The sequence below is a fragment of the Drosophila takahashii genome, chromosome 2L, assembly GCF_030179915.1.
Source record: "Drosophila takahashii strain IR98-3 E-12201 chromosome 2L, DtakHiC1v2, whole genome shotgun sequence".
In the NCBI taxonomy this organism is placed as follows: Eukaryota; Metazoa; Arthropoda; class Insecta; order Diptera; family Drosophilidae; genus Drosophila; species Drosophila takahashii.
The window spans coordinates 3084242-3105661 of record NC_091678.1 but is presented as its reverse complement, the minus strand read 5'-3'; the positions used below and the strand labels follow the sequence as shown (position 1 = coordinate 3105661).

The following is a 21420-nucleotide window of genomic DNA, read 5'->3' as shown; positions in this document are numbered from 1 at the left end:
ACAAAAAAATATTGTTTTAAATTGGTGTTTAAAATGGGGGGAAAATGATATAAATTTACTTGATTTAGAATTGTCAAACTTTTTCCTGTTGAATATTTTTGAGTTGAGATACTATTAATATCTTATAGTATCTTAGATCCTAACTATCTGTATTTGGTTATTTCTTATAGAAATAATATTCCACCTAGTTCGTAGCACTTTTTCCACGGATTGTGTAACCTTTCTCAGCTTATCGGGCACCCATACCATTCCCATATCGGAGTTATCAATTCGGCCAAACAAACTTATCCATTGGCAAATACCCCACCGAATGAGCTAGCAATTATGTGAAATTGGCAGAGCCGAAACCGAAACTTGGGCAAACAGCGATGACTTGCGGGTTATATGGTGGGTTATATCGGGAGCAGAAATTCGGAGCCGCTAAGTTCTTGGGTAAACACGGAGCGATCCAATTCGATCCGATCCGACGCACTGATAAGCAGAGAGTCGAGTTTTGAGTTCCCCTTGATAAAGAGAGAGGTTCTCTGGGTTTTCTGGGGAGCGGGCACTACGAACCGCTCAGTTCGCTTTAGTTAGCGATCGAGATTCAGTTTTCAGTTTTCAGTGACGGTTTCGGGCGAAACGTTGTATGCCCAACTCGCGGAATTCGGATTGGATCGCATGGAATCGTGAAGAAGGGGAAAGAAATAAAAGCAACAGGCTGAAACCGAACCGTATACTTAATACGCGTGTGTGTAGCTCGCAAAAAAACAAGAAAAATATAAATAAACAAAACTACATTGCTACGTCAGAAGACTACAAACAAAAGATATGAACGCAGCGCTGACGTCGCCGCCAAGGTTCGAATCAGATATTATATTTTTTCGCCCATTTTTGTCTGCGTTGTTTTTCGTTTTCTGATAAGTTTACAACTTTACAACTGTGTTCTGTATTTTTTTTTTTTGGTGTCTGATTTTTTGCCAAGTGATTTGCGTGCACTTCAAGGGGAGGAGAACTGCATTCGAGGTTCCCAGCAGCAGCTCTCCGATCTTTTCGATCAGCAGTGCCTTGAGATAGCCGCTCTCGAAGTGAACGTTCCGATGTGGAAACCTTATACACATGTCTAATTACACAAGCTAATCCCGTAAACTAGCCCAGACTAAATCAGCATTAAATCGGCAGCCTAAGAACTCGGATACCAGTTAAAAACGGAGCGGAAGGAGGAAGTAGATTTCGCAACTTAGGATCTCGATATCATGGGCTCGCGACGAGCTGGTTTCGTCCTGGACGCCAAGTCCATGGGTCTGAATACCTCGAGGCCGCCGTCACCGTCGCCACCAGCTTCTAGTACAAGAGTTCCCAAGGAATCGCAGCTGGAGAAAGCCAATACCTCCCAGGAATCTTCCCTGGAAGCCACCTGCCGTTCCCAGTGCAATGCCAGCACGGAGTCCCTGTCCACCGATTCCTTCCGCTGTCTGCTCCAAAAGCTGCGGAATGGCACCGGCGACGCCGGCGAGGTGAACTTCGAGCTGAACAACATATTCCTCAAGCGGCTGGACGAGATCGACTGCCTGGATGGCCAGGGAGGTGATGCAATGGTGAGCGGATAGGTAATCCATGGGTAAAAATTGATGAGGAAACTTAGGAACTTACACAGAAAAATAATTCGATATGAAAAAGGGTCAATTTCACATTATTTTATAGCAATAAAAAGTCGATATGAATTATGTCAAATTTATGGTGTAAACATATCAACTTGATATTTTATCATATCATATAAAATAGCAAATTAAATATTTTTAAAAAAAATAATGTAAAATAAGTTATTTGATCTTTAAAAAATATAAAATTGACCAGCACATATCAATTTGATCTTTTGTCAATTCTTTTCTTTGTGATGTCTAAAAATTTGAAAGCAGTGAGATAAATAAATATTATATATATTTTAGAAAAGGGATTTTATTCTCCAGAAAGGCAATTTTAATATTTAATCATTTTAGTTTCAATTTAAGTTTATAACATTTAAATCAGGGTAGAAAATATCAGTTATTAGTTTCATATTAAAATCAAAGCTTAAATGGTTTACCCTATTATGAACCTAATGGATTAATGCTGTTTTTTTAGTAGAGTGCTTCGAAAATAAATCTTTTCCTCTACCTCTAACCCCTAGTACACCTCCGAGCTGCGTCTGGTGACCTTCCAGGAATGGGTTGAGTTCCTGCTCCACGTGAACAACGTGATCCTGGGCAACATGTCCGATTTGGAGGAGGAGGCCTACGGCAAGATCGTGGCCTGCGTGAACTCGGTCCAAGGAGAACAGCAACAGGCGCTGGATGAGAATCGCAAGCTGCGCAGGGATCTGTGTGCCCTGATCAAACTGGTGCAGACTGCCCACAACCACAATAGGTGGGACAAGAAGCACCTGACCCTGGAGACCCTAACCCCGAATCAGCTTTTTGGCGTGGCCGAGGACCAGACGGTGCCGGAAAGCGAGAGCGAGAAGGTAGGCCATTCGACCTTGAAGGATCATAAAGGAGGAGGCGGTGGTGGTGATACCAAGTGCAAGTGCGCCAAGTCCAAGACTCGTTTAAGCTGGAAACGATAAATGTTCCCCATTTAATTCTTCAGTTTATTTGTGTTCAATAAAATATTATGTTTTGTTTAATATTACTTTAGGACTTCATTTTTTGATTGGAGTTTCAATCTATTGCAGATGGCCGAGTGCATGAAGTCTTTGGTCAACGAGATGGCCGCCAAGCATGACGAGCTCCTTCACTTGAAGTCGCAGATTGGAGCCTTGGATGAAGTGATCCTCACGGCCAGGCAGAAGCTGCTCCTCAAGGATCAGTGCATAGCGCAGCTCAATCAGCAGGTGAGATTATTACAAATATTCTTATAATGTTAATTTCAAGTAGTAAAAAATTGACAAAAGATCAGATTGATATGTGCTGGTCAATTTAATACATTTTAAAGATCATTTTGATATGAGTAAAGAATAAAAAAGTACTCTTTTTTTATACTATTTTATATGAAATGATAAAATATCATGTTGATATGTTTGAATTTTAAAATTGTCATAAATTATATCGGCTTCTTATTGATATGAAATAAGGTAGAAATAACCCTATTTCATATCCAATTTTTTCTATGTTTGGAAGCTTAAAATGTAATTTATTTTATTATACAATTTTTAAGTTGTCAATATAATTATCTAATTTATAAAAATACCAATGAATAGTGTGTAATATCAGTTCAAAATAAGATTAAATAACAGCTTTGTATGGCTATCAGGTGAGCTAGTGACGTTACTCGTCTTATAAATAGACTAATTGGAATATTTTCCTTATCGCTTAATCGGAAACCCGATCAGCTTACATTTTCGAACTACGTCAATTTTGTAGGAAATTCTCAGTGTACTCAACTCAATAGCCCTTCTCATATTTCCCACTAATAACTAATTTGTTTTCCGATTACCCCTGAAAACAGCTGCAAGAGATCACCGAGTGCTTTGCCACCATGTCGGACAATACGCTCTGCCAAGGACACTCTGCGTATGCGAATGCCACCAAGGATTTGGAAGGCGGTCCGTTGGATTTCGAGGATTCCCCCAGCGATACGATAGCCAACGAACTGCTGGAGAATCTCTCGATACAGGACAACCAGGAGAGCGAGATGCTCAGGCTCCTGAACAGCGAACTCAACGAGCTCTTCGATCTGAACCACAAAAAGGACTACCAGGCCATGGAATCTGGCCGTAAACGCCTCTCCTGCTTCTTCGAAAAGTTGGTAAGGGATCTTGATACTTCTATATTTAATTACATCTTAATCTATCCATATCCTTTCGTTCTCAGTCCACCGAACGCGATGATACGGTGAAAAAACTAGAGTGCATCCGCAGTCACCTGAGAATCCTTCAAACGGACATAGACCAATCCTGCCTGAACACTTTTAGTTCCGGAACCACCGGTCCCGGTGATCCTGACACCCAGATGATGGAGGCCCTGCGACGTCGTATGCACAGCCTCGGCCAAAGCAATCGGGAATTGCACGGAAAGTACCAGCGACTGGATACCGAGTCAAAAAGTGTGTATTCCTGATCCTACGATCCGTTCAAGTTTCGCTATAACCATGGATACAGTCAAAATTTCAGAGCTGCAGGCCAGGATTGAATCGGAAAACAGCTTTAGTCAGAGGAATTCCGATATTCTGAAGGAGATTGCCGAAATGATTTGCAAAATGGTAAGACTTAAAGTTATTTTATAAGTATACCTCAAAAATACCTTCTTTAAATATTCTTAAATGAATTTTTCTATAAACTCGTACAAATTTACGTATTTAAAATTCGAAAAGAAATCCAAAATTAAATAATTTAATTGAAAAACGTAGTCTTTTATTGGAACTTCTTCATAAATTCGTAATATATTACAAATAATTTGCTAGAATCAACTGATTTTCTTTTAGGGTACCGTGGAGTTCTCCTACAACGAAATTTACGATGAATCCTCGACGGAAAACCCTTTCTGCATAGCCATCATGGAAATGTTCGAGCAGAGATCCCAGCAGGAGCGGAAACAAATGGCATGTGTGAGTATCTGACGGTTTCGATTACCCCGCAATTAAGCGATTCCAATAACCCCGGTTGTCATAATATCAAAATGCAGAAAAGCGATACGAAAACAACACCTTCCCAAACAAGGGAGCCACCGCCCACCAAAGCCTCCAAAATCCCCGCAGCCACGGCAAAAACAAAGGCAACAACTAAACCTTCGACTAAGCCAACGGCAACGACAACTAAAACTATAACAACGAAAACCACGAGTAAATCGAGGACCCCCAAGTAACTATGTCACTTGTTGACCCTCCTGAAAAAACATTTAGCCTAAGCTAAGCCAAGTTAAGTAGTTAAGTATAGCTTAAAGTTCGACAGAGTTGTAAAGTAAAGTTATTTATCATCGAAGTAGTTCCCGCCAAAAACTAAAAGAAGAAAACATGTTTGTTTATGTACACAAATCAACTGAAATCCAATGTGGCGAAATATATGTGCCAGGAGCTCAGTGGAAAGGGGATATTATAGAACTAGAATAATTATGTATAGGATATCTCAGAATTCCGAAATAATTAATACTTATTTAAGTTATTAGTTTAAAGTAAAAAATTTCTTAAATCCTATAATATATTTCTCAAATTTTAGACCATGCCTCTGGCTTAAAATACATTTTCCTCTTCGCACATAGAACTCTCTTATGTGGTAAATGACATTCGCCTTCGTGTATAAAGCCACATATATATAGTTTTTATATACCTATCCTGTCTCACCTGGGAATGACAACAAATATTGTTGCCAATCGAGTCCTCTGATTTATTTACCCATATATATTTTTTGCCCGAACCCAGAAGTAAGAGATCCATTTCACTCCCCTTTCGGGTTTTTGTCTACATTCGACAAATACAAATCGCTGGCGAATGTGTTTATTGTGGAAACTCGGCTGTATGTTCAACTGCAATTGCCTTCAGAGAGAGGGAGTACCTCCATCCAGATCTACCTTCACCCCCCAGGAACTGGCGAATCGGAAATAGGTTTCGTGTTATTTATTTACCCACAATCGACACGCGAACCAGGCGAGCAGTGATATGCATATCGATGAGAGCCGCGGGGATTGGATTCGGCAGGGATTCGAGTGACGAGAGCTGCTCGTGATCCTCGTGAGTGGCAAGTTGGGGAAATCAGGGATTAAATAAACTAATATCGGGGTTATCCTAAAGAACTAAACTTAAATCCAAGTTTCTCAAAAATTACCTTTTAAAAACCACCTTAAAAAAATTGTATTTTAAAATTATATATCCATAACGGATAATTTTGTATAACCGTGCGTTCAAAAGCCTCTAAGAGCTCTTTATTGTTTGGGAAATAATACAAAAACATTATTTTCGAAATTCTAATCAAAGATGCATTTTGGAGAGGAAAGAAGTATTTTTAAGTATTTTCAAATATACGAATATACATTTTTTTTAATTTCTAAATTTTTTCTAATATGATTTTCATTAAGTCATATATTCTAAAATCAAAGATAAATGTTGTTCGTAAAATTTGTTCAAATTCTATTCAAATTTTTAAAATTTTAGTTAAGCTAAATCTTCCATTCTAAAATCGAGGAATAAAAAGGTTTATAAATATTTTCGAATAATTCAATATTTACTTTTAGAAAATTCCAATATTAGCTTCTAAGTGCTTTCAAATACTCAAAAATTGTACGTAAAATTTGAAAATTTGTCTAATATTTCAAGTAAATCCCTCAAGTGTATAAAGTCCCCTCACGCGATCATCACTTTTTCAAACAAATGGGCGCAAAATCAAACACAACTCGGCAGGAAGGCTCAGTCAATGAAGTAGTTCGCTTCAGAATCCTGTCATCCGTCGGCGGTTGCTGTTTAGTCGCGTGAAACAAATCAAGGAAGCGCCAGGAATCGGCATCGGGAATATAGCGCCATAGCCTCGCACATAAAACAGACAATTTACGACCCCTAATTAGTCGCCCACGCGCCCAGTAAACCAATTTGAATTTCAGTTTTTTCGGCGCGAAAAACGAAAGGAAAAGCGTGCAATTAGCCAGGAAGTTTTCCGCTCCAAAAACGCGAGGAAAAAGTTGGCCAAAAGTGCAAATTGTTTTCGAGTGTTTTTTTCGAGGGGGTGAGATGACGAAGTGCAAACTGTAAATGTGCAAATTGAGTCGGTGGAAAAGGTGTGGAAAACTGAAATGTGGGAACCCCTTAATGGGTTTAATGACAGACAAGGAATCATAACAACAATTCATTGCCCCCGTCGTCTTAATCGATTTTCACATTTCCCGGGCTATCAAATTCGTTCGGAAACGGAACCCCCGCCCCCAAAATAATATGCCTTTAAAAGTGTTTTAAGTGCGCCGAGCCACGCTTTCCCCAAACCCCCCATATAAATAACTATAACTATAGACCATCGAAAAGAGTCAGACAGACGATATTATTCGCTGCCACCCGCTCTCTGCAACTTTATTTTCAAATCGTGTCAAACAGTCGGGGGCCGTGCAAATAATAATATCTATAAAACTTAGGGGAAGTCCCCTCCACCACCCCAAAATAGAAAAATAAAACCAGTGTGTGTGTTGTTGCCAAAGTGCCAAAGAAAAAACTTTGAAACCCGAAACCTTGCCACCTACGTTTCGAATTGGTTTTATTTTCGTGACAAACTTTTAATAGCAATATTATTGAAATGAAATGAAACGGTAATGAAGTCGAAATTCGTCTGGGTTATGCGAGATAGATTTTTCCAGAGGCCGCCGACACGAAGGCTCCGAACATTCGACACCGAAAGCCATTTAAATACAGAGATATATACTCGTATCTGTATCTGCAATCGGCAATTGACAACTGACAGGTGATTCCGTGCGCGGATTTGTAGGCAATTAGTTACAGATTTTTGACTTGCCATGGTAAGAGTCTAGTTAGCTGTCCCATTTCCGAATGTTAATTTGCCTTTGTAGAACGCAGAGGCCAGCTCCTCGGATTGCCCCCATCGCCAGCAGTTGGAGCACACGCTCCTCCACTGCCAAACACAATCGGAGATCCTGCAGGCCACCCGGGATAATTACCTCAGCATTATCGATGAGTTCAAGCGGGATCTCGAGGAGCTGACCGAACAGGTGGAGCAACAGCAGCAGCAACAGCAAACCAGCCAATCCTGTCCAGAACCAGAGCTCCACTGTGTGGATCAGCCGCGGATCAACTGCGAACTGGAAATACAAGTTGGACACACATTAAAATAGGATTTTTTTTAGAAAGATTTTAACTTTATCTCTGATTTTTTCGTACAACTTTCCCAACAGAACGAACACCTCGCCTGCCAAATCCATGGACTGCAGGGTAATCTGAAGGATCGGGATAATCAGATCGACCAGCTGCAGTCCATGATCAAGAGCTACTCCGATTTCAGCGAAAACAATCGACTCAAAGGGGAGATACACGAACTTAAACAGAAGAATAGTGAGTTATTGCTGAAGATTTGGATATAATTTAAAAACTTAGAAATGGATTTTTCTTATAATAAAATACACAAACTTAAACAGAAGAATAGTTAGTTATTCCTGAATATTTGAACATAATTTAGAAACTTAGGAATGTGTTTTTTTTATAATATTTATAAGTAGATTTTGGAATTAATTTAATTGAAACGTTTATATTTCCATTGCTTGTTACAAAACTATTGTTTCTGAAATCTGTCTTAAACATTTTTAAAATACAGATATACAATTTCTTATTTAAACAAAATGGTAATAGTCTAGAAGAGCGGCCTGAGCACCAAAAACCGCGAAAAAATTGCCCTCGATGGACCGCGATTTCTTAGGAATTTACGTGCAGAAGATTATTTGCGGAAATGCATTGTTCTCTTGTAATTGCATTTCAAAGTTGCGTGTTTTGCTATAAAAACAAAGTAGGATTTTCTAGGATTTTGAGGTGTTTTGTGTCATTTTGCTATAAAAAACATATGGGCTTTCCGTTTGTTGTCAAAATAATAAGCGTTCGAAAAAATTCGACAAAAATGTGAAATTGTTTTTATAGCAGGCCAGACCCCACAACCGCGAATTAATATCCTCGATGGACCGTGATTCCTAAGAGCTTGTGCGACCATGGATGACCAACATATACATTTTTAAGATGAATCTTAAGAAATCGCAATCCGAGGAGGATCAACCTTTTAAATACTAACAATTAACTATCTTAAATTTCAGGAAACCACCGATACGGACAATGAAAAGGAATAGGCTTAATCTGTACCACTAACCAGCATTTTTTATAAATAAATATTTACTGTCCAATCATTAACCATAGTTTAATATAGCATTTTATTTACTATTACAAATGAGTTACAAGTATAAGGAGGTACTGAACTAAAAACTCTCGTAATTGGCTTTGATAAAGACTACGGTTGATCCTCCTCGGATTGCGATTTCTTAAGATTCATCTTAAAAATTTATATGTTGGTCATCCTTGGTCGCACAAGCTCTTAGGAATCACGGTCCATCGAGGATATTAATTCGCGGTTGTGGGGTCTGGCCTGCTATAAAAACAATTTCACATTTTTGTCGAATTTTTTCGAACGCTTATTATTTTGACAACAAACGGAAAGCCCATATGTTTTTTATAGCAAAATGACACAAAACACCTCAAAATCCTAGAAAATCCTACTTTGTTTTTATAGCAAAACACGCAACTTTGAAATGCAATTACAAGAGAACAATGCATTTCCGCAAATAATCTTCTGCACGTAAATTCCTAAGAAATCGCGGTCCATCGAGGGTAATTTTTTCGCGGTTTTTGGTGCTCAGGCCGCTCTTCTAGACTATTACCAACAAAATAATAATATTCAATTTCTTTTTAAATGTTTTATATAAATAATATTTTTTTGAAAGATAAAAAAAAGAAATTATTTTTTTGAATTGGATTCAAGAAGTTTCACCAAATAAATAGATCTACTTTGGAATATATAATAATTACACAGAAAAAGCAACAAGCACTAAAAAATCGTTAGGAAATTGATCACCTTAGAAATTATAAGTAATATGATCAAATTTTTTAATAATATTTTGTATATTCACCTAAAAATATCCACTTTAAAATCTGGTACAAATCCCCAGTCTTAGTTTTGTATACTATAATTTTTATTTATTTATTTAATAAACAAGTAAATATTTGAAATATAAAAATCCTTTTTTCCAGGTGACCTTTCTCGCCAGTTGCGGGAAATATCCACTTTGCTGTCCAACCAAGAAGAGCAACGCGTGGAGCTGTGCAGCAAATACGAAAGCCTGATGAGCAGCTTCGAGGATCAGTGCCAGGAGCTCAAGGGAGCCAAGAGAAGAGTACAGAGCCTGCAGACGAAACTGGATCAGGTGGAGCAGCTGCAGGATGAGCTGCGAACGGAGGTGGGTTCTTGGCTTTATTAAAACCTTAAAATAAATAAAAACTATTTATTTCAGCGCAAAATGCTGCGTGAGGAGGTGATCGCCCTGAAGGAGAAGGAGGCCGTTTCCACGGGTCGCGAGCGGGCACTTTATGAGCAGCAGAAGAATGGCCATTTGGAGCTGGACAAGCTGCGCCAGATGATTCGGGAGCTGCAGGCTCAGATGCGGATGGAGAGCAGCCAGCACAGCAAAAATGTACAGCGGATAGAGGAGACCAGAGATTCTATGAGAGCAGAGTTACATGACTATCGCACCAAGAACCAGCAAATGGAGATCCGTCTGAAGTAGGTAGTCCGTCCGGGGATGGAGTGCATCCATATAAGATCAGCTGCCATCTTCTCTCTTCCCGCTAGGCAGCAGACAGAGGTCAATCGGCAGCAGGACCAGATCATCGAATCCTTTCGCAAGTGGCGGGATGCCCAGGTCAGGGCCGACGATGCAGTGCGTCAGTGTGCCAAGCAGTCCGAAGAGCACATCCACATGCTGCTCGAGGAGAACCAGGCGCTGGCCGAGGACTATCGCTCGCTCTTCCGCGATCACACGCTCCTGGAGAAGGAGATGTTCCGGGTCAAGCAGGCGGTCAACTATGCGTCCAGCTCCTCGATGGGTTGTCCACCGACGCGGATGAATCCTGATTCGGGAAACGATGTGAGTTATGGATCATTTCAATTTGAAACTAAAAAAATATACAACAAATTATTATTTAATATGTTTATCGTCTTTTTAAAATTCTCACCTAATTGGATTATCATTGGATTACCAAAAACGAACAGCTGGCATAGTAATTATATTTTACAGAATATTTATAAACTATCCTGTGAATTCCCCAGATGAACAGGCGACTGCAGAATTTGACCAGCACCTCCCAGCGTATTTCAAACCAGAACAGGAACCTCAACATGAATTCTCGAAGTCGTCCGGTGGCCCAATCCACAATGAGGCAAACAGGATCCTCGGAAGATCTGTCGTAAGGCAGGAGACGTAACCAGGATTGTCATGCCCCCTCCCTCCGTCCATTTTAAACTTAATTTTCACCCTAAATCCCTAGGCCAACAAATATTTTCGAGGCGCGTAATTTGTAAATTATCTTTGTAAATTGTGGTAGAAAATAAATAAAAGAAAGTGCTTGTGTAGAAAGGTTTCCTATCACTCTCTAGTGGTTATAAAAATATAATATGGATAGTGGGATTTCAAATAGCCTGATGATTTCTGTACTAACATTATTATTATCTATGTTTCATCCTTAAGAAGACGTATAAGTACTCTATAAAGTACTAGAAACTATCTTATAAGTGCTCTAGAAAATGTCCATATCTTTTTTCACATCCACCAATTCTGTAGAATCAAATTTTTCTACATTCTAGATATCCTAATCTATTATAATGTTTTTTATATGTAAATATTTTTCGATTTTTAATAAGGCTTATAGCTTTTAATCGTTTATTATATCTAGGTAAATTAAATACCAGAAGAAATCCAGAAGACATCTTTAAAAAAGTACCCAGGATTTTGTAGATCATGTGCTGGTTCTAAAGAATTCGCTTTATCCCCTTTTTCCTAATCGCTTTGGATTAGATTGGCTCTTTCGCTGATTGCTATCAAAGCCATTTTGATCTGGGCCCTCTTCTTGATGCTCTCCTCGCGCAGGACATCGGATTGCTTGGTGAGGATTTTGACGCGGGTCTCGCTGAAGCGTTCCGCCTCCGGAATGGACATCTCCAGGTACACATCCTTGCCCACATTGACCAGGATGCTGTCCATTTTGCGGACGCGTGCCTGCATGAAGATGTTGCTGCCGATGTTCACTTGCGTTTTGTAGCCCTCGGGCAAGTGGGTGTCGAAGGTTTGGAGGGTGTTCTTTAGCTGGACGTACTCCATGATCTCCTCGTTGAACTGGCCAATGCACTTTTCCAGCTGCCGCAGCTCCTCCTTCAGAACTTCGTTGATGAACTCCTCAATCCGCGTGATTTGCGCCTGATTTGCAGCCTGCCTGTAAGGAAGATTTTAGAGTTTTAGAGGTTTCTTTAAATGATTCACTACCTACTCCTGCATCCGTTGGCTTTCAGAGATGTTCTTTTGTTTTATTTGCATTGTAGGGGCGGTAAATAAGTAGAAATTAGATAAACTACACAATTCAATTCTTTTGTTTACTTCTGGTTTCTTCTTCTTCTTCGCGTTGAAATTGCGGCAAACAGCTGTTATCGATAGGCAGTGGAGCTGCAAACTTAACTATATTAAAGCTAAACCGAGCTTTGGAAAATAAACTACACAAAATCTATCTAATACAAATCATTTTCCGAACAAAAAATCGTAATGATATGATGATATGGTTCAATCTGGGTACTCATTAAACTGTTGAATTGTTGAAAATCCACCTGCAATTTTCAACAATGAAGGGAACAACCCTATATAATTCCTGTATGTTTTTTTGCTAGTTACTGTTTAAAATGAAAAAGAACTCCAACACACTTTCTAATTTTATTTTAAATAAATAATATGTCCTGGTGATAATAAAAGGTTTCAGAGTTATGTTATAACTTATGTTAACAGCTCTGGTTTTCAATCCGGCTTGTTAAATTGCTGAAATTTCAGAAAATTTAATTTGTATGGAGTGGTTTATAAGCAGCTGAACGAAAATCAACAGTTTAGGGAATCCCCTAGTTATCTTACAGCTGGCTATATGGGGGCGATAGTATCGCGATAGTTTTCAAGCCATCGATATTGCCATCAATAATTCACACCAGTTGGCAGCCCCATAACCACAGCATTTTGTTTTCGCGGTATTTTCCAGCCCACAAATTGCAGAAATGTCGCTTAAAAAGGCCCTCGCCGACTGCATGATCGATTTCGATCGCTGTGTGCTGGTCACCGACCTCCTGGAGGAGTACAAGCTGTCCTACAAGGAGGTGAACGACACCCTGGAGGCCTACATCAAAAGCCAGGAGCCGGAGACGAAGTTCGAGAAGAGATTTCTGGTTCATGGCAGGCGGAAATCCGTTTCTGGAGAGGATCTCTACTCTGTGGTGCTCGAGAGCAAGCTGAAGGATTGGCTGGCCAAGGTCCAGGATGCAGAGTCCCAGCTTTACAGTGTCAAGATCGCAGGAGGCACCAAATCGCCGGCTGCCAGCTTTAAACCCATGCGGCATTTGGAGGTCAAGTTGGCCAAAGTGGAGCAGCGTGCGGGAGCGATTAAGTCGGTTCCCATTACAAATGGAGCACCAGTCACCAATGGTGTCAAGACTGAAGCCTTCAAGGCGGCGGGCAGCAAAGCAGAAGCCTCCAAGGTGGATCCACCCAAATCTTCGGTTAAAAAAGAGACTGTAAAGACGGATGTGGATAAGAAACCCTCTCCGGAGTCCAAGAAGACCTCGCCCAAGGAGCAGGCCTCTAAAAACAAGACTGCGCCAGCCAAGAAGGGCAGCATCAATAGCTTCTTCACAGCAGCGGCCAGTAAACCCAAGGATGTGAAGGCCACACCAAGCAAACCGGCGGCAGGAGCAATGGATAACTTCTTGAAGAAGCAGCCAGCTGGTGAAAAGAAGTCGCCAACCCAAAAAGAAGAGAAAGCTGCACCTCCACCTATCAAAAAGGAAGCAGCTACCAAGAAATCCCCTCCTAAGTCCACCAAAAAGTCACCAGCCAACACCTCCGTTCAACTTTTCGACGAGGAGAGCGCCGAATCCTCTGACGAGGAGGAGAAGCTGGACAAGCTGCGACGCAAGGTGATTGGTTCGGACAACGAGTCCGATCAGGAGAAGCCCTCGACCTCCAAGCGGCGACGCATCAGCGACTCCGAGGACGAGGAGCAGCCGCCCAAGAAGGCCGCCGAACCAGAAGTAGTCGCAGTCGATGAGGAAATGGAGACGGAGCCGGCCAACGAAACGTATCTGGACGAAGATGGTTTCGTCATCACGCAGAGGAAACCGGTGAAAGCCCAACCGGTCAAGAAAAAGGTTTCCCCAAAGTCTTCAGCCCCAGCCAGCAAAAAGAAGTCGCCGCCTTCAGCTGGGAAAGCTGGAAAAGATGGGCCCAAAACAAAGCAAGCCGGCATCATGAGCTTTTTTTCGAAGAAGTAATCACAAAAGCATGAAAGAGCTGCACTAAAGATTAAGCATTAAGGAAGAGCTATTTTTGTTTTTAATAAATTTATTTATGCCACATAGCAAATCATGGATTTTCAATTTAAGAAAGATTTAATTTAAGAGAAAAAAAAGTTAAAGGTTAGTTAAAAGTTAATGATAAAATGTTCAAAAAATAAGGGCAAATAGTTAGGAAAAATTATTATGGGAAAAATAGATTAAATTGTGAATTATTCCCTGATTTAAATATTTTATGTGCTATTTTGGTACATACAAAAATCAAAAAGTGTAAGAACTCAATTTCCAAAAATGCATACTCATTGCTATATTTATTTTAATCTTCTTAAAAATTGTATATTGAATCCAATCGAAGGGCATTAAAAACACAAGATTTGTTTTGTTGTTAAAAAGAATTTATTGCATTTGTTTATAGCTGCTAGAAGTTGTTTGAGTATCTTGTTTGTAATTTGTATTTATTTATTTATATAGATTCGCGTGTCTGATTGTGTGTCCGTGTGTGTGTGGGCGTGTCGGTGTGAATTTTTGCCTGGCCTATGCTGTATCAGTGTTCGTTATCTTTACCGTATTTCAAAACATTTTAAAAAATTAAGGCGAGGTTTGAAAAACACTTGTTCGTTCATATAATTCGAATATTCATTAATTTAAATTGTTCATTTGTTGTCTTGTTTTTTTAGTTTTTTATTTTTTTGTTTCTGCAGTGATTGCGTTTGATTCCTATCTGATTTTTAAGCATTAAAAGCTTACAGTCAGGCTGCCCGATGGCAAGCAAATACATATGTATGTAAGTGATTGAGTAAGGGGTTTTTTTGTGGATAAAACAATTTGTCGTGTTTCTGGCAAACAATCGAGATCAGTGGCTACGCTTAGGTAGAAGCTTCTCAGAAGCTAAATTAATGCTTACACTTAGATTTGCTTCGGCCTATCTACCGATTAAGTTCCCCCCTTTGGAACCACTCACTGTATAAATCCTGGGGATCCAAAGTTTAAATTTTACTAAATTTCATAGATTTTTAAGGATTTTTATACAGTGGGTATTCCATAAAGGTTCCCCCTTTGTAGCTTTTTGTTAATTCATAAATATTGCTCGCAATGCAAAATGAAAAAGTCATTTGCTATATATAATCAATCAGTTAATTAATAATTTCCTAGGTGTGATATGAACATAATGTGTGCATGATATGATTCTCTACTAAATATGATCCTTTTTGATTTCTCTCGCACGCTATTTGCCTTGACTTAATCACCTAAATGAATGTAACATTCGTTTCGTACAATTTAATATCTCAGCACCATTTTTTTTAATAATAGCACAAAGTATATATGCATTTATGGTTCTCTTTTTTCTGTTTTTTCAAGGGTCAACAATAGAATTTTCCTAGAATTTTTTGTGGGTGTTTTTCGTTTTCATTTCATTTCGCTACAGAGTAAAATATATCTAAGTTTATTTAACTTTGCTCGCTTCATTGTTTCGGTTTACTCTTTCTCTAAACTTGCGTATCTACGACACTGCCATAGGACTCTTCAGCAAATTTGGGCGCAATATAATCCTCGTAGTAGTTGATGAATATATCCTTAAACTCATCGGCGATGAACTCCAAAGCGTTTAGCATTTGCATTAGCTCGCGATCGTTGCACTTGTAATTGCTCAGGGCCATCACATCCCAGAAGTAGGCGAAGTACTTGACGTACTCGATCGACTGTCCGCCGTACTGGGCGATCACTGTGGGCAGTACGGAGCGCAGTATGGACCCCAGTTTGTTGAACTCCCAGTCGTCCAGCACGGTGGCGCCCTCTGTTGTTCAGTTTTTTAGAAGTAGGAGGAGTAGATAGAGAAAGAGAGATCAGAAGGATACGAAAGTAGGAAATAGGCAGAACATATTTATAAAGCTTAGTTACATTTTAAAATCTGTTTATTTTGACATTTACAAAAGATAATGGTTTAAAAAACGAAGTATTTTTAAGCTGAATAAATGAATAAAACTCTTGAATAGAACTTTTTATAATCCCTTTGAATCTAAAATACAGCTAAGCTAAAATAATGTTAAAATTTATCTATACAAGTAGTTAATGTACAAAATCTGTCCGTCATAGATTGAAAATTATTTTACTTTAACATATTAATTTATTTAATTAGCTTTCTTACAAAGCCGTATAAAAATAATTAAATCGGTTTTCATAAGAGGAGAGTAGAGGATTATTTTAAAATCCTTTAAATAGCTACAACTACCTGGTGATGAGAAATCCTTATAAAAAGGGTGAATAAAATGAAATGGAAGTTTGAGTAGTGGAAAGAGAGAAACGTGTGAGCTGGTGGGTGACCAAAAATCAAACAAATTGCTGAAGCTATTGATTTCTGACTACACTTACCACGGTGCACCATGAGGCACTGCTCCAGGAGGAGCCTGGCCAGCGCCACCTTGCACTCGTGCAGATCCATCAGTTGGTTCTCCGCTCGCTCGATGGCCGCGTACAGTTTGCAGCGCTCCTCGATTAGCTCGCAATCGATCAAGGACGTGGTGAAGGCCCAGAACCACTCCAGTTTCTGGGATTCCCCGCAATGCGGACACAGGATCAGCTCGGCACCATTGCACTCCGGCTGGGTGTACTCCTCCGAGAGCCACCAACGGAGGTTTGGGGCATGCGGCAAAGCGTTGGGCGTGAAGATTTCCATGCACTTGGGGTTATCACAACGGTAGCGATGAAACTTGTGCTAAAAAGTTGGAAAACAAAAAAAATTATAAGAATTTTAAATATTTAATTATTTCTTGGAAGTACGTTTAAGAGATTTGGGGATTAACTGACTAAAATGTATTTAAAATAATTAGAAAATTGGCATTTAAATCTATATATTTAGTTAGTTTTGTAAACTACTCTGTTTTTATTGATATGATATGATTTGGATATGATTTTGATATGATTTGAATATGATTTTGAATATGATTTTGATATGACTTGAATATGATTTTGATATGATTCGGATATGATATGTTTATGATATGGATATGATATGGATATGATATGGATATGATATGGAAATGATATGGATATGATATGGATATGATATGGATGTGATATGGATATGATTTGGATATGATATGGATATGATATGATTCCATATGATATGATACGATATGATATATGATTAGTAGTAGAAAGACTAAATAATAATTTATAATAGGTATACAAAAAATTTAAATATTAAATTAAATTAAAATAATGAAAATCTTGACTTACGAACTGATCATCCTCGTGCGATAGCTGGCACTCCTTGCAATGGCACCTGATCCCCCGCTCCTGGAGCTGCTTGCTGCGCTCCTCTCGCCTCAGCTGCTGGTAGTTGCCCCCGGCAAAGCAGTTGTAGATCCCCGAGCCCGCCGGCAGATCCAACAGAGCCAACGCGGTCACCTTGCGGCCCGAAAACTTGGCGCAGATGGTGGAGGAGCAGCTGTGCCGGCACAGACTCAGCGTTTCCGGATAGACGGCGTACGAGACGACGGCCACCTCGCCGGCCAGCAGATGGAGGTGGCCCTCCTGGAGGCGCGCCGGTGCGGCCCACAGTTGGAACTCGTTGAGCGGCGAGAAGACGTGCGGATCAGCGGGCAGGACGAAGGATCGGCAGGCGGTGAGGGACCTGTGACGCAGCTGGCCAATGTGACGCATCAGCAGGGCGGCGCAGAGCAACTCCCACTCGGCACTGGACATCCGGGAGGCCGTGGGCAGGCTCTTCTCCAGCTGCTCGAAGAACACGGTGCACTTGCTCAGGTAAATGGCGAGGATGTGCGCGGAAAGGGCCAGCGCAATCACCGTATCGGTTGGTCGTCCCTCCTCCTTCAATCTCTCCAAGCGGAGCACCGAACTATAGGCGATATCCTGACGCTCCTGCAGACCACCATTAATGGCTGACCAGAGCTTGCTCAACGTCGGCTTCTTTCGGCAATGGGCCAGCATCTCGGGCAGACCGGTGATCAGCAGCCGGAAGGCCAGCTGCAGGAGTCGCGGCTGCCCGAAGACCTCGCCGAAGGACTCGAAGAGCTCGATCTGGTGGCCAAAGCACTCCACCGCATGGATGGCGGCGTGCTTAAAGCGGCACTGGCGGGAGCAGTAGACCACCAGCCGGTTGGAGCAGTAAATGCAGGGAAAGGGTATGAACTGGGTGATCCCGCAGTAGTCGCACACCCGGCAATTGCCGCTCGGCACCATGGCCACCGCCTCGGATTCGAAGATCAGGGCGTTCTTGGCCAACGCCCGTGTGGTGTGAAGGGACGATGAGTTGTCCAACCAGGCTCTAAAGGGGATGATATATTAGAATTGAGGATTTCTAGCAATTATAATGATTTCCATAAGGATTTCTCACATTTCGAAGGCCTTCGAATCGTTGGTATCCAGATCATCGCCCGTTTGCACGGCCATCTCGAACCGCTCCACCTTGAGCACCTCGCACTGGTGCCACAGCTCGTGGGTCCTCGCTTCGAACACCTGGTTCAGTTCAATGTGCAGGAGCTCGTGCAGATGCTCCTCGCAGAGCGCAAAGTTGCGCAATTTTAAGGCACAGGCGGCTTGGCGCAGCTTAATCAACGGCAAATACTCCTCCGGATAGCCGAGGTCCAGGGCGCACAGGCAGTCGTCGTAGGATTCCTGTTAGGGATCATAAGAAACTTTATTATAAAGATATTTAGGTATTTAACTCTACAAGATATTTCTTAATTTTTAAAAAAAAAATTATATTATTTAAATATAAAATTAAGAGATTGGTTTATAATGTAACCTCCCTTATAAATAATACAAAATTATGCTACACTGGATTGGTATAAAATTTTATCACTCATACGCACTGTTGCTTTCGATCAAAAATATATTTTAATCTAGGTTAAATTCGTTATTTGACTAGGTTAAAAATGATGAAGCTATTTTTTGATTATTTAAATGGAAATCTAAAAGGTTATAATACTTTTTTTTTGGTTTTCGAATAGGATTTTACTTATATAACCTAACCACCCTAATATACATTCACAATAATATCAAAGGTTAAATAATGTAAATTTAATACTTAAAAGGGATTTGAAAGAGTTAACAAGGAATCTAATATGATAGATGATGTTAGGAATGATAAAACAGTTACGTATTCTACTTTACTTTAAATTTATCATATAGTTAGATATAGAAACTGGTATTTCTATCAACTAGATATTAATTCCAGATAGTTAGGAGGCTTTAGGAGACAGATCTTCTTACCGCATAAAGGCCGCAATCGAAGAGGACTAGGGATCGATTGGCGTGGGCCAGGGCAGCGGCCAGGGTGTTCCGGCAGGGGGCCAGGAAGATGGCCTCCGTGAAGAGATCGCTGGCCTTGAGCGGATGCCGCTCCTTGCGGTACGAATCGTTGCCAGCCTCCCGCAGGCGACGCGACTCCTCCTCCGACTTGAAGTGGCCCGTCTGGTGGCGCAGATGTTGAAACCATTTGAGTACGTGTGGCCTGTGCTTTCGGATTGGCAAAAGAAGAGGGGAAAACCCGGAGTGGGTGGTTGGTTAATTATTCACGGCAAATGTCAAAACGAATTTGACCCAAATTCCGAGTTCGAAGCAAACAATGCTCCTTAACCTAAACGTACGAATGCATGCAATCGCTTGGGGTCACACTGGTTTACCGGCTTACAATCTTGTAACAAATGGAAAAATTATTCTTTTGTAATATATAAAATTGATATTAACTGTACATAATTTTCTAAATTTTTCCTATGACATAAGTAAATTTTTCAACTATTAATAGTATAAATATTTGTATAATTTTTTCAACGCCTAAAATTTGTAAATATAGCCCACTGTGCTGGGGTGCAAAATCACCTCCCACAAATTAAATTAATTTCATCGGGTAATTATGGATTTGCATAATAGCTTGAAAGGCCGCCCCTAGCACTTAACCCATATTAGGCCCACTGGTCGACAAAGCGACCATGCGTTTTGAATATGTTTGGAATATGTTGGGCAATCAAGTTTGGGGGTGGTATGTAAAATTAAAGTAAACATTGGGTAAACACAAAAAATGAAACAGAACAAACTTGGTTATAAAAATATATAAACCATAAAAACTCTGTGTAGTATTAACAGAAAATAAACATGTATTTATAATAAGTTAAAAAACTAAATATGACGTTAAAAATTTAAACGAAACCAATTTAAGTTTATAATATACCGTGGTTTCAATATTTGACAATCTCTGAATTTTCTTGTTAACTATAAAATTTTTAGAACCCCTCTTGCTTTCTCCTAAATATCTTTATAATCTGTTTTAAGCCACCTAATATGGGTTAATAACCACAATCGTGACCGCCATCGTTTTGTTCACCTAAAATCCAGCAGCGGCTCCTTGGTCGTGGTGGTTGGGGACGAAATCCCCAGGCCGCCCACCGCCCCAATCAGATCGTCATCGTCCTCGGCGTTTTCGGGACGGGAAAGTGGCGCCGCCGAGGTGCTGGCCCCCAGTTCGACATCCTCCAGGTCGCGGCTCAGTTTCTGGCGCTGCACGGGGGTCAGCAGGAGGAGCAGCTGCAGTTCGTCCTTGTGGAGCAGCTCATCGGGATTCAGATGCTTCAGCTGCTGGCCAATCAGGTCGCTTAGGGTCACAGCTGCTGGCGGAGTTGGATTCGCAGAAGGAGCTGCTGCGGAGGAACCGGAAGCGGAAACGGGAGCGGACGAGGAGGAGGAAACTGGCGCGGCGGCGGTGGCTGCTTTGTTGTTCACACGCGCAGAGGATGTGGAGGAGGCCATCACTCGGTGACTGGTTGGTTGGTGGTGGTGGTGGTGCTGCTGCTTTTGGCTCGCTTTTTTTCTGATCTCGCGCACTCCTTTTTGGGCCCTTCAGTTGGCCATCTTGTGTCACTGCCGCGGCGGCAGTCCTGGCGAATTATTGGCTATCAATTCGAGTGCACAACGCCCCGACATCATTGACTAATAACGCTGGCTAAACTTTCACGAACTCCCGCACGTTGTGGCCTTCATATTGATTTTTTAAAACATCGCCTTCTGGTTCCAGCGATGTGGCAGTCGTAACGGTCTATCGCTTATAGGGATGGACTTTCGGAGTTACCGTTATTTTTGGAGATGTTAAAACAATAATATTTATATGTTTAATCAATATCATAAAATCATCATAATATAAATAAGTAATATAAAAAAATAAATAAAGAAATTTATAAATAAACTTTCATTGATAACAAAACTTAGTATATTTTATTTCAACTTTTTTCATTCATCTGGCAACGCTGCGAAAAGCGCCAAGTTCTAACTAGTGGCGAGGGCTTTTTCCATTCATATGCTTATCTACCGGCCTGGTAAGCCTTCTCTCAAAA

General features: G+C 40.6%; 4 protein-coding genes across 8 annotated transcripts; 2 read left to right on the top strand and 2 right to left on the bottom strand.

Annotated features, from left to right (window-relative positions):
• Positions 1 to 702: 702 nt before the first annotated feature.
• On the top strand, positions 703 to 11104 carry yuri (yuri gagarin). 5 transcript variants are annotated; one of them, XM_070214148.1, is made up of 12 exons: positions 993 to 1577; positions 2150 to 2482; positions 2693 to 2851; positions 3466 to 3765; positions 3831 to 4062; positions 4118 to 4218; positions 4441 to 4563; positions 7839 to 7995; positions 9730 to 9935; positions 9990 to 10258; positions 10328 to 10622; positions 10748 to 10889. In XM_070214148.1, the coding sequence occupies exons 1-12, from the start codon at positions 1236 to 1238 to the stop codon at positions 10754 to 10756; spliced, it is 2526 nt and encodes an 841-aa protein (XP_070070249.1). In that variant the 5' UTR covers positions 993 to 1235; the 3' UTR covers positions 10757 to 10889. The 5 variants fall into 5 exon arrangements, with proteins under 5 accessions (XP_070070258.1, XP_070070249.1, XP_070070251.1 ...); XM_070214146.1 differs by having other exon boundaries at positions 997 to 1577; positions 10805 to 11104; XM_070214152.1 differs by having other exon boundaries at positions 1458 to 1589; positions 10805 to 11103.
• A 285-nt stretch (positions 11105 to 11389) lies between these two features.
• Uxt (Uxt prefoldin-like subunit) lies at positions 11390 to 12279 on the bottom strand. Its single transcript, XM_017148626.3, has 2 exons — positions 12019 to 12279; positions 11390 to 11964 (listed from the first exon to the last, which is right to left on the bottom strand). Exons 1-2 carry the CDS (start codon positions 12063 to 12065, stop codon positions 11532 to 11534), a joined length of 480 nt encoding a protein of 159 aa, XP_017004115.2. The 5' UTR covers positions 12066 to 12279; the 3' UTR covers positions 11390 to 11531.
• A 439-nt stretch (positions 12280 to 12718) lies between these two features.
• PolD3 (DNA polymerase delta subunit 3) lies at positions 12719 to 14148 on the top strand. Its single transcript, XM_017148487.3, has one exon. The coding sequence runs from the start codon at positions 12782 to 12784 to the stop codon at positions 14048 to 14050; it is 1269 nt and encodes a 422-aa protein (XP_017003976.2). The 5' UTR covers positions 12719 to 12781; the 3' UTR covers positions 14051 to 14148.
• A 599-nt stretch (positions 14149 to 14747) lies between these two features.
• Positions 14748 to 21109, bottom strand: dao (down and out). The gene is made up of 6 exons (XM_017148657.3): positions 20418 to 21109; positions 19307 to 19547; positions 18429 to 18709; positions 17309 to 18359; positions 16442 to 16784; positions 14748 to 15866 (listed from the first exon to the last, which is right to left on the bottom strand). The coding sequence occupies exons 1-6, from the start codon at positions 20837 to 20839 to the stop codon at positions 15559 to 15561; spliced, it is 2646 nt and encodes an 881-aa protein (XP_017004146.2). The 5' UTR covers positions 20840 to 21109; the 3' UTR covers positions 14748 to 15558.
• Between the last annotated feature and the right edge of the window lie 311 nt (positions 21110 to 21420).

What these genes read in the sequence shown, in the direction of transcription:
- yuri (XM_070214146.1), top strand. Translation starts at nt 1,236, where the DNA reads ATGGGCTCGCGACGAGCTGGTTTCGTCCTGGACGCCAAGTCCATGGGT. An exon ending in CCTGCTTCTTCGAAAAGTTG is followed by an intron (nt 3,766 to 3,830) that starts GTAAGGGATCTT and finishes TTTCGTTCTCAG; the next exon opens with TCCACCGAACGCGATGATAC. An exon ending in CAAATGGAGATCCGTCTGAA is followed by an intron (nt 10,259 to 10,327) that starts GTAGGTAGTCCG and finishes TCTTCCCGCTAG; the next exon opens with GCAGCAGACAGAGGTCAATC.
- Uxt (XM_017148626.3), bottom strand. Translation starts at nt 12,065, where the DNA reads ATGCAAATAAAACAAAAGAACATCTCTGAAAGCCAACGGATGCAGGA. An exon ending in GAAAGCCAACGGATGCAGGA is followed by an intron (nt 11,965 to 12,018) that starts GTAGGTAGTGAA and finishes TCTTCCTTACAG; the next exon opens with GCAGGCTGCAAATCAGGCGC.
- dao (XM_017148657.3), bottom strand. Translation starts at nt 20,839, where the DNA reads ATGGCCTCCTCCACATCCTCTGCGCGTGTGAACAACAAAGCAGCCACC. An exon ending in GAGCCGCTGCTGGATTTTAG is followed by an intron (nt 19,548 to 20,417) that starts GTGAACAAAACG and finishes CCGAAAGCACAG; the next exon opens with GCCACACGTACTCAAATGGT. An exon ending in GTGCCTCATGGTGCACCGTG is followed by an intron (nt 15,867 to 16,441) that starts GTAAGTGTAGTC and finishes ACTGAACAACAG; the next exon opens with AGGGCGCCACCGTGCTGGAC.
- PolD3 (XM_017148487.3), top strand. Translation starts at nt 12,782, where the DNA reads ATGTCGCTTAAAAAGGCCCTCGCCGACTGCATGATCGATTTCGATCGC.